General features: G+C 42.0%; 1 protein-coding gene across 1 annotated transcript; it reads left to right on the forward strand.

The window, feature by feature from the left end:
• The first annotated feature begins 280 nt into the window (after positions 1–280).
• LOC116058526 (microfibril-associated glycoprotein 4-like) lies at positions 281–4,734 on the forward strand. Its single transcript, XM_031311367.1, has 5 exons — positions 281–457; positions 3,256–3,294; positions 3,425–3,521; positions 4,104–4,268; positions 4,372–4,734. Exons 1-5 carry the CDS (start codon positions 281–283, stop codon positions 4,623–4,625), a joined length of 732 nt encoding a protein of 243 aa, XP_031167227.1. The 3' UTR covers positions 4,626–4,734.
• The last annotated feature ends 7,622 nt before the right edge of the window (positions 4,735–12,356 follow it).

The following is a 12,356-nucleotide window of genomic DNA, read 5'->3' on the forward strand; positions in this document are numbered from 1 at the left end:
AAGCTGGAAAAAAAGCTTGCTAGCTCAAAGGTTGTTGTTGTTTCTTGTAGCGAAGGGATTTTCAGAACGCAACATACATAGAACGGAAAGGTGCCTGACGTCAGGCTTTATCCTGAAAATGTACTTCCGTTGATCCAGATTACTACAGGGACAACCCACGCATATCATTTTTGTTAATTAGCCCCACCTTTCTGTCTATAAGAGCTGACTTTGTCAACATTGTCATGAAGCTAGAGGCCAAACTGTTAAAACACTTTGTAGGATTCAAACCTTAGTCAAAATGACATCTCTTCTGTTCCAGCTGGTTTCAGTCTTCCTCCTCCTGCTGGCTCCACTGTTGGCCAGCTGCCAGCAGCTCCTCCGACCGGTGGACTGCAGTGCCATCTATCAGCAAGACAGAACCAAACCCAGTGGAGTGTACACCATCTATCCTGCTGGAAAGAGGTCTGCTGTCAAGGTACACTTCCGGGTTGTCAGGGTGTAAAGATCATTTTAAACAATATATAAAAATGTGTATATTGGAAAATGTTACCAGCCCTGACTTTTAACCATTGTTTGAGATGAGTCTTAAAAGTGGAATACTTAAAGTGCCTTATTGCACGTGGTAGATTCCAATACTTACTGCCCTTATACAGACAGCACAGTTTGTCCAAAGGTGGTGCACCCTGGTGCCAATGCTGCTGTCAGCAATCTTTTTATTGAATTAATATAAAGGACATGGGGCAAGCCCATACAGAGCCTTGTACATAAAACAAGCTTATTTGAAACCTTTCTTCAGGTGACTTTAAAGGGGTGATAGAATGCAAACCCGATTTTACCTTGTCATAGTTGAATAATGACAGTTTGGAGGGTAAATAGGACATACATAGACCCTCAAAATCCCATTGACACCGCTTTCCTCTGCAAATCTCACAATTTGAAACTGCCTCTGAAAACGGGCAACATTTGGCTCTAGTCTTTGTCACGCCCCAACATTTACATAGGCTACACAACTGACCTGAGATCAGGTAGTCTTCTGAATCTAGGTCGTGCAGATCTCTGCTATTCCATTACAAAATTCAATTCTGAGACTTTTTTATCGAGAAATCAACTATGTAAAGCTCAAATATGGGCTGTTTTACGAAAATTGATGGCTAATTGCAAATTTTGTCAGACTGTGTGTCGGAGTTCAGCGGCCGGTGCTGCCTGGGTTGCTACATCGCCACCCGGCCTGTCCTCCTTTACAGACCCCGGCCTGCTGTGAGAAAGATGGAGCTCCGTCATGGCCGGCAGCCCGCTGTGCTCAATACCCACGCAAAGTCACCCTTTTTGGGTTACTGGACTACCAAATGCCGCTGCCCTGACAGAGGTCCAGGGCCTGCAGCTCCCCTCTTCCTGCTAAATGGCCAGTGTGTGACTGAGAGCGCGGTCAGCGAGCTTGTTACGCCCGCAATCTCTTTCCACAGGTTCCAGTTAATCTTATAATGGATATGTGTGTTGAGTTATTTAAACAAACGATTGGGGAAATAAACGCCTCTTGTCCGCGAGTCTCATTGATAGAGCCCGCGGTGAGCTGGAGTCCATCAATGAGAGCTAGCTAGCCTCCTCCTAACGAGACCTCTGAAATTCACAAAAATGCATTAAATTGAAATCAGACAAGTGTTAGCTAAGCTTTGTAAGACCTTTTGGTAGCTGTGATATACATGCCGTGACGAAATTCAAAGTGTAAATATACTATAGTATGCCGAAAGTGTAGCTAGCTAGCCGCTATCTTTACCCATTGGATTGAAGAGACACTAGCAGCTAACGAAACCCCTCATATTCACAAAAATGCATTAAATTGAAATCGGACACAATTGTTAGCTTTGTAAGACCTTGGGGTACCTGTAATATAAGTGGTGTGACGAAATTCAAACTGTAAATATACTCTAGTTATGCTGAAAGTGTAGCTAGCTAACTAGCCGCGATCTTTAACCATAGGATTGAAGGGACACTAGCAGCTACCGAAACCTCTCATATTCACAAAAATGCATTAAATTGAAATCGGACACAATTGTTAGTTTTGTAAGACCTTGGGGTAGCTGTAATATAAGTGGCGTGATGAAATTCTAACTGTAAATATACTCTAGTTATGCCGACAGCCAGCAAGCTCCGCGGACCCCCGAGCCCCGGTATCCACTAATCCAGAAACGGTGACTTTGCCCTGGGCTCGTCAGACTGTGTGGAGTTCCTGAAGTCCTTACCAAATTTGCAATTAGCCATCAATTTTCGTAAAACGGCCCATATTTGAGCTTTATATAGTTGATTTCTCGCATAAAAGTCTCAGAAGTGAATTTAATAACGAAATAGCAGACAAACAATGTATAACTACTCCACTACTCTCTCCAATGTATTTGTATGTGGGTCGCTCAACCAATCAGCGCGCAGCTCATCGAAATATTCATAAGCATAATATATTTGAAAGAAAAGCTCTTGTTCAAAATAGAGCCATTTTCACAAGGTAGTTAGTGGCCCACAGAAAAGCATTTGGGCCATTTTCAGCCCAACCAATGTTACATACCCTATTAGGAGACCTTAAGGAACAGTGTGAAATACCCTATATAATCATTCTGTCATCCCTTTAAAGGTTAATATAGAGTCCAATGTGACCAAGATACTTGAACGCAATTACAATGTCAAGCTCCTCCCCTCTACGTGTCACCTCTACTGGTTGTTTTGTAAACATCATACACACAGATTTACAAAGATTTTTTTGGTATACTATGAAACACCTGATTTAGTAAGCCAATCCTGAACATGGGTAATTGCAGATGTAAGAATTTGCTTCTTGGATGTCTTTTGTAAAGATTACTGCACCATCGGCATACATTTGATTATTGATTCTCTGATGTTTGTGTTCAGTTGTCTAATACGTATTTTTATTAGTTATTTTGCTATAAAAATGATTGGTTGGGCAAGATTACAGTGTGTGACCAATATCGAATTTTCGATTAATTACACAGCCCTAGTACCCAGGATGCAAACATGCGTTTCCTAGGATGGCAAAGGAATGTCCTGCCCTACTCAGCATCTGATCGGCTAGTATTTGTTGGCTTCATTAGTTGTATTGGTTAGGTGTAGGCACAGTAATTCGTGTTTTTGAGATTTATTTGAATTTCTGTGAATTCTGCTGAAAATTCTACATCCACAGATTCAGTGTGGCCATTAGTGTAAACTTAATGTACAAATTTAAACCACTAAATTATCACATTTACTGATGAATGTGTTTGTGTGTAGGTGTACTGTGACATGGCTTCAGAAGGAGGACGGTGGACGGTGAGTATTCAGTCAACCTGTTGGACCTTCACAATAAATCACATTCTAGTAAAAACCTTGTTGTCTGGAAACATGAGCTGTCAGATATCTTGTGTGTTTAGCTAGTTAACCCCCCATCCCGTCACCCCAGGTGTTCCAGAGGAGGATGGACGGCACGGTGAACTTCTACAGGGGCTGGGATCAATACAAGGCCGGCTTTGGTAGTGCTGCTGGAGAGTACTGGCTCGGTGAGAAATGAAACCAAACTAAGTCATGACTTCATAGAAGTAACTGTTCATTAAGTTCACACGTTAAATTCTGTTGTGTAACTCCCGAAATGGAACTTTCACCAAAAATCTTTAGTTCTTAGATCAGTTAGTTATCTTCCTGAATTTACTACACATCTGTACAAGATATTAAACTGGTACTAATTTGCACACACGTATAATGGCGTTTTTCCATTACATGGTACCTGCTCTACTCGCCTCGACTCTACTCGCATTTTTTGGTTTTCCATTATGAAACAAAGTCCCTGGTACCTGCCAACAGGTACTTTTTTTAGTATCACCTCCGCCGAGGTTCCAAGTGAGCTGAGGCGATACCAAAAAGTGACGTGGAAACCTGCAGACTACTGATTGGTCGGAGAGAATCGTCACTAATCACTGTGTCATCATTGCTAGTGACAGACGGGGGTGTCCTGAACAAACCCGCCATTTTTAAATAGTTTTAGCCAGCTGTGTTTTTTTTTGCTGTCTCCAGCTTCTCTTGAAACAAAATGTGTGTTCTGTCAAACAGCCACATACCGAGAATCTGTGTGTGTGTATGTGCAGGTCTTGACAACATCCACTACCTGACAAAGAACAAAACAATTGAGCTGCTGGTCGACATGGAGGACTTTGAGGGGAATAAAGCGTTCGCTCGGTACACTTCATTCTCCGTCGGTGCAGGTGACGGATTTGTGCTGAGTGTGTCTGGATTCATTAATGGAGGGGCAGGTGAGTGTGTTGATGTTTTTTCTATCATCCATATATAGTATTTATTAATTTATGGGCATCACAAATAGTCTCATATACTTTTTGACAAACACTGTTTCTGTAGGAGACTCCCTGAGTTATCACAACGGAATGAAGTTCTCCACCTTTGACAAAGACCAGGATATCTCTGAAGAGAACTGTGCCAGTTCACACCTGGGGGCGTTCTGGTACCACGACTGTCACGATACAAATCCGAACGGCGTTTATCAGTGGGGGGTTAACACCACTCTCGTTGAAGTTGGAATGGATTGGGACCATTGGAAAGGTCATAACTTCTCCCTGAAGACCATCAGCATGAAGATCCGTCCTGTGCTGTAGTTCTCCAGGACCAACGTACAGCAGAATATCAGCTCATCTCTTCTGATTTCTTTCTCTCATTAAGCATTTTATCTTACAGCAGGTCTTATTTTCCTGAAACTGGGCACCAGCTAGGGTTGGGTATCGTTTGGGTTTTTTTCTATACCGGTGCTAAAGCGATACTTTTAAAACGGTGCCGGTGCCGAAACGGTGCCTGAACCGATACTTTTAGTTAAAAAAAGAAAGAAAAAAGAAGGGTACTAAACAGTCGGCGACAAAGAACGGCTTGTTTATTGCTAAGACCATAAGGTCAAAATTAAAGATTTAATAATAATGTAATAACTATAACTCATAACAATAACTTATTTCACCAGTAAATTGCTGTTGAACGACAAAAACAACCACCAGATAGGAAAAGGGTATTTTACAATATCTTTGACTTTTAATTGTGTTTAATCCAGCTGCTAGCTAAAGGTAGGCTAACTTTACCTGCTATCGAGTGTAGTGTAAAGTCAGGCACCGAAATGAGGCACCGAAATTTTCGTTCTTATTTGGTCTCGTTACTACCGTTTACGTCAGTACCGGTGCCCTATTAGCACCGCGTTTCGGTACACAACCCTAGCACCAGCACAAGAAAACTGACGTCTGTAATTCTTGTTACTGTCTGTGGTGGTGTAAAGTAGAGCTGCACAATATGAGAAAAATATGCGATAAGTTGTTGAATATGGCGATAACGATATCACTTGTGATAAATAAACGGATATTAAAGTGTTGTCAGTTCTGCTGCTTTCAGTATTCTACTAAAATACAACAGATTGTTGATTTAAAACAACAAAACAATCATTTCCAACATTCTTTTATTGAACAAATTGAACATTGAATTGAATATAAAAGGCGCACTAAAAACATAATGAAAGTTACATTTTACTTTCGCGATATGTCGCAGCCTTTAGCGATGTGTTTATTGTGCAAGTTGATATCGCGATAGTGATTAAAAAAAACCAATATATTCTGCAGCCCTAGTTTAAAGCAGTCGCAGCTCGCTACAACGTGGAAGAAAAGTCAGATGTGTCTCCAGTTGGGCGGCTGCAGCAGGAAAGTAGGGCCCATAATCTTTTAATGGAAACACATATATAGTCTGATCGGGTGTATATCACTGCATGAACTGCTAACATGATTCTAAAAGAGTCTGAAAAACTAAATGAAAAGTATGAAGCCATCTTTGTAGTTCAGGACAGCCAGTTGATGTTTGGTGGAGGTTTGAAACTCTAATGTGAGTCTTTATCTGCTGTACGGTGACAATAAATAAGAAGCTGAGCATTAAGATGATCTCATGTCTTCACTTTGTCTCCTGTGTCTTTCTGTCTGGACTCTCGCTGTTCAAAAGTTTTACTTCCTGTTCAAAAACAGAAGTAAATCGCTGCACTCTAGTGGCCACAGAGACAAACTACAACTCCAACTTCTTCAGGTGGCAAAATATACATATTATTATTTGGTATTAGTGTAGAGTCTTTTACAAACTCCTACTTTAGGCCAATGAGGTGGGACCAGGAAAGAACTTGCATGGACACGTGTTCTGCATGCCAATAATCAATGTCCACAATCTGTCTGTATTTCTGTATTGCTGTGACCCATTTGTTTTCTTGACGGCCTGCTCACCATAGCACAAGCAATACAGTCAATTTCATTTTTGTTTCTGGTTTAGTTCCATTCATTTTCTTTTTCACACAAATAAAACAATGACACGCAAACCTGACACACAAAAGCTGTCTGCTTTTCCCCCTAGCCACACACCTGTGTATCCCTGGCTGTTAATTACCTGGGTGGAGCATTGCCTTCCCAAAGGCAATGCTCCACCCAGTGCTCAAACATAAAACTGCAGATTAATTAGCATAACCAATGTGGTGTATAAACAAAACAAAGTTCTGTAATGGCTCCAACCGTTAGTATTCTTAGAGGTATCAATACAATTTCCTGTTCAGCCCCCCTCACACAGATGCGGTTGGACAGAATATTAAAAACACCTCTCAGTTAAATGGACTCTAATACAAACATAATGAAGTTATCAGCTGCCGTGGAAAATAAGAAAAGTAGTTTAAAGTCTACAACTGCATTTTTAAAATGTATGATATCGTGTAAGAAAAGACTTAACACACGTTTAGTGTTGAATTCATGACCAGGCACACGTTCTCGCGAAAATTCATAAGGGCTTAGGGTTGTCCCAATGTCGAATTTCACACTTACCAAGCCCTTTCCGTGAGTCTGCATCGATGCAGACTGCACCAAAGGGAATTACCCACAGTTCAAAGCATTGTGACGTTAACTGCCGTAGGGAAATCCAGAAATTACAAAGGTAAACAACAGCACGACACACAACCACAGAACACAGACCAAACTGTTGTCCAGCTTGTAAAACAAGAGTTTGAAAAAATTTGGAATCAGGCAGCCGTCTCCTATGCCTTGGCCGTGTGGAAAGCAACAAACTTAAAATGAAAATTCTCAAACCGGCAAGTGTCAGCAACATCTTTGTTATTAAATGTCGCCAAGGTAACGTGATCTCATGAAGTGCTGTCCCAATCCCATTTCTACCTATCTGAGCCCATGTGGCCTCACACACTCACTCACTTAGCACCTGAGATCAGTTAAGTCTGTGAGTCTTTAGTCCTTAGTCCTCAGGGCTCACTTTGGGATTGGACCATAGTTTTTGTCTCTCTCTCCTAGGATCAACATCTTCTGGTTTTGGCTTTGTTTTGACACTTCTGTGGAAGTTACCATGCATCCATACATTCCTCACTCATCCAAACACTCCACACACTGCCCTCTTTGTCACAAGCTTTGAGCCGGTTTGTGACAAGTAAATATGTTACAGGCTTTTGCATCATATTCTAAATTATGTTTGTAACAAATCTACATTCGTACAAACAAACACTAATTCTCTCATTAATCACATCACATCACTCTGGTGGACACACCGGACTTAAACTTTTGGCTCTGTGGTATTAACTGCCGATTAGGCCCCAATAGATAGAAGTAGAAGGTGAAGAAATATTTAGAAGGATGCAGATGGTTCCCCTTTTTACAACCTGCTCTGTGTTGTATATATTTGACACCACAAACGTAAAAAACATCAATGCGTTCGGCAGACTATTTTGGAGTTTGGACTCATGTTTTTTAAATTAAAAAAGCTAACTGAGGGATATCATAATCATTAAATGGACATGTTTGACTGTCTACCCCTCCTAGTAGTGCTGCTATTAATCGCTACTCTTACTTTACCTTGCAATTCTGTTTCCATTTACTCTTTTATACTTTTACATTTTTGTTTAGTTTTATTTTACATTCTCAATTTAGTTTTATACAACTTATTATTTATGTCTCGTAATTATTCTTGTCGTTATTTCCTTCCCAGCATTAAGCATACATTTACACAGCATTCAGCTGGTAGTGTCGGATGTCTACCAGACGGATGCATCCTGCAGAGGGACGCAATTCGATATCAATTCAAATATTTATATAAAGGAGGGATCTGCTCCTGCTCACTAAATACACATTGTCAAAGGCATACAAGTGTGTATCTAGTTTAATTTATTATGACATGTTTCTTGTTTGTCAGTTCTTAATACTAGTGAAACGTAAATGAGAGAAAACTCTTAAAGATAGATGTGGGTTATAATAATATCCATTTATTCATGCAACAGATATGAGACAAGTTTATTCACAGGCACATGATTTACTCAGACACCAACCCTCCTCGCAAGGTCAGCAACCTCTCTGTCTGAGGCCGTACGCCCAGAAAAAGTCTCCTGGCACCGTCTGCTTGTAATTAATAACAGATCATGTAATAATTTGTTGTCTGGACTCACGGTTTTTAAATTAAAAAAGCTAATTGAGGGATATAATCATCGTTAAATGGACATGTTTGTCTGCCTACCCCTCCCTTCTCTACTCCCTCGCTGCATATATCACCATAGCAACAAGTTCTGCCACACACACACACACACACACACACACACACACACACACACACCAAGTGCTGCTATTAATCACTAACTTTACCCTGCAATTCTGTTTCCATTTACTCTTTTATACTTTTTTTAATTTTTGTTTAGTTTTATTTTACATTCTTAAGTTCTTTAGTTTTATATAACTTATTTTTTATTTCTTGTAATTATGGCTTTCGTTACTTCCTTCCCAGCATTAAGCAAACATTTACACAGCATTCAGCTGGTAGTGTCGGATGTCTACCAGACGGATGCATCCTGCAGAGGAACGCAATTTGATATCAACTCAAATATTTATATAAAGGAGGGATCTGCTCCTGCATTCCTAAATACACATTGTCAAAGGCATACAAGTGTGTATGTAGTTTAATTTATTATGACATGTTTCTTGTTTGTCAGTTCTTAATACTAGTGAAACGTAAATGAGAGAAAACTCTTAAAGATAGATGTGGGTTATAATAATATCCATTTATTCATGCAACAGATATGAGACAAGTTTATTCACAGGCACATGATTTACTCAGACACCAACCCTCCTCGCAAGGTCAGCAACCTCTCTGTCTGAGGCCGTACGCCCAGAAAAAGTCTCCTGGCACCGTCTGCTTGTAATTAATAACAGATCATGTAATAATTTGTTGTCTGGACTCACGGTTTTTAAATTAAAAAAGCTAATTGAGGGATATAATCATCGTTAAATGGACATGTTTGTCTGCCTACCCCTCCCTTCTCTACTCCCTCGCTGCATATATCACCATAGCAACAAGTTCTGCCACACACACACACACACACACACACACACACACACACACACACCAAGTGCTGCTATTAATCACTAACTTTACCCTGCAATTCTGTTTCCATTTACTCTTTTATACTTTTTTTAATTTTTGTTTAGTTTTATTTTACATTCTTAAGTTCTTTAGTTTTATATAACTTATTTTTTATTTCTTGTAATTATGGCTTTCGTTATTTCCTTCCCAGCATTAAGAAAACATTTACACAGCATTCAGCTGGTAGTGTCGGATGTCTCCCAGACGGATGCATCCTGCAGAGGAACGCAATTTGATATCAACTCAAATATTTATATAAAGGAGGGATCTGCTCCTGCTCACTAAATACACATTGTCAAAGGCATACAAGTGTGTATGTAGTTTAATTTATTATGACATGTTTCTTGTTTGTCAGTTCTTAATTCTAGTGAAACGTAAATGAGAGAAAACTCTTAGAGATAGATGTGGGTTATAATAACATCCAATTATTTATCCGTCACTTCATATGTTCATGGACATATGTATCGACTAATTTCAACATTCACAGGCACATGATTAACTCAGCCACCACCCCTCCTCTCTGCCTGTGGCCGTTCGGCAGGCAGCCAAGTGACAGTACCATAGAAATAAAACAAAATGGATTGAAATAAAATGGATTGAAAGGCCATTTCCATTCAAATCAACATAGCAGAATGGTCAGAGCAGCAGGCATTTTTATGTGTACCGTTGTCATGGTAACGTATACATTTCTGATAATGAGCCGACTTCCGGCGAGTCGCGGAGCTGAGGTTTTACAGTAACTGACAAACGAGCAGTGGAGTAGTAACGTTACGAGGCAGAGAGACAGCCGCTAAATGAGTCAAATTAATGATCATCATCATGCTTCATCCACACAAAGCACATTGCTATCGCCACATGTGACGGCCTTATTCGGCTCGTTTTCTGTGAACAATGTGGCGAGGGGTTAACATTAAGGTGGAGTTAGAAAGATAATGTTAGCCAACTAACACCAGCTAGCTGGCTTGCTCTGCCATGCTTTTAGGCTGCATCGGTTACAGAGAAGGAGTTGAACAGCGGGCTGGGTCTAACGTTAGCGGTCTGCTTACCCACTGCTGCTGGGTCTAACGTTAGCGGTCTGCTTACCCACTGCTGCTGGGTCTAACGTTAGCGGTCTGCTTACCCACTGCTGCTGGGTCTAACGTTAGCGGTCTGCTTACCCACTGCTGCTGGGTCTAACGTTAGCGGTCTGCTTACCCACTGCTGCTGGGTCTAACGTTAGCGGTCTGCTTACCCACTGCTGCTGGGTCTAACGTTAGAGGTCCGTCGACCCACTGCTGCTGGGTCTAACGTTAGCGGTGCGCTGACCCACTGCTGCTGGGTCTAATGTTAGCGGTCTGCTGACCCACTGCTGCTGGGTCTAATGTTAGCGGTACACTAACCCACTGCTGCTGGGTCTAATGTTAGCAGTCCATCAACCCACTGCTGCTGGATCTAACGTCAGCAGACCGCTGACCCACTGCCGCTGGCTATAGACAGTTTCAGCGCAGCACGCCATCAACCCCTAGAGGTTGAGAGTGTTACTAGGCACTAACATTTGCTGTTTGCCTCCTCCCCTAGTGACTAGGAGGACCCCTGCTGGTGATACTCTGCTGCCAATGACAGATGCCGATCTACTGCCTGTCAATGCCCCTGCTGCCTATGAGCCACGGCCACCTGCCCCTGGTCCTGCGGTCCTACTGGACTGCTGTCCACACACCTGCGGTCCTCATATTTGGACGCAAACTCGTGCACCGTTGGACTTGGCATTCTGGGCCCCACCTGAGGCTGAGATTGCTGGAGGAAAAGAAATGGACTACTACCGTAGGCTAAAATAATGCCTACAGGTGGTGCACGACTAGACCCACCAGGCCCAAGCCAACTCAGGGGTGCGGCAGAAAAGGGCCTATGACACACGTTGCCGGGGAAAGGTCTTCAAACCAGCGGGCAAGGTATGGGTGTCCGTAAGAAGGGGGTTTCTCCTAAGCTTCGCAGTCACTGACAGGGGCCCGGCGAGATTGTGAGTCAGCTGTCAGAGGTGGTGTACCGGTTGCACATGCCTGGCCGGGGGAGCATGGTGGTGCTACACCAAGACAGACTTGCACCATACCACCCTCTCGCTCCATCTGTGCATGGTGGGGTTGGTGATGGCAGCACTACACACCTCAACCTGAATGGGACGCCCCCAGTTGTGTCCATTGTGAGTCCTGGGAGACCTGCTTGTCAGCGACGACATCCTGGACATTTAAGGGACTATGTTTTGGGGGATGGGGTCGCCAAGGACGACTGGCCCCTCAGGCTATGTAACGGCTGGCAGGATGCCGTTGTGTTGACTGTTCTACACTGCAGTGCAAAGGATCATGGGACTGTGTTATTAACGGTTCCTGTCCTGGTTAAAGTGTGTAAATGATGTTTGATGTTTTGTTAGTGTTTTCGTTATGCATTTATGTTACCTGGGTCTTGATTTAGTGTTCATGTTTATTTACATTTGTTGGTTTACCATGACTGAGACACTGGGTTAGGTTGATGACCTCTGTGTATTGAGTGTGTGTAGAACGTGAATAAACTACCTTAGATTTCAATAGCTCTGGCTCTCTGGCTTCTTCCACGTACAATATATTCCCGAGTAACTCCGCGTCTTTGACCTCTGCCTGTTTTCTGATCACTACCTTGCCTCGTGATTTTTTTGATACTGTCGCCAATGTGTTTTTGCCTTTGGTGCAAATAAACCTGTTTTATTTGGAAGTGATCTGAGAGAGTTGTGCTTCTGTGAGTCCATTACCTCAGTGTGCTTGATGTATGTGTTGAAGTTCAGAGTCCCTCCTCCTTTATTTCTTCTTCTGTGGTCCTGTGTCTATAAATCCCTAGTGCCCCTTTCCCTCTCCCCTTTTAATAATCCCATTTTGGGAGAGAAGCTGGAGCGGGTGATTTTTATTAATAATGAT

Source organism: Sander lucioperca, chromosome 22, assembly GCF_008315115.2.
Source record: "Sander lucioperca isolate FBNREF2018 chromosome 22, SLUC_FBN_1.2, whole genome shotgun sequence".
NCBI classification, from domain to species: domain Eukaryota; kingdom Metazoa; phylum Chordata; class Actinopteri; order Perciformes; family Percidae; genus Sander; species Sander lucioperca.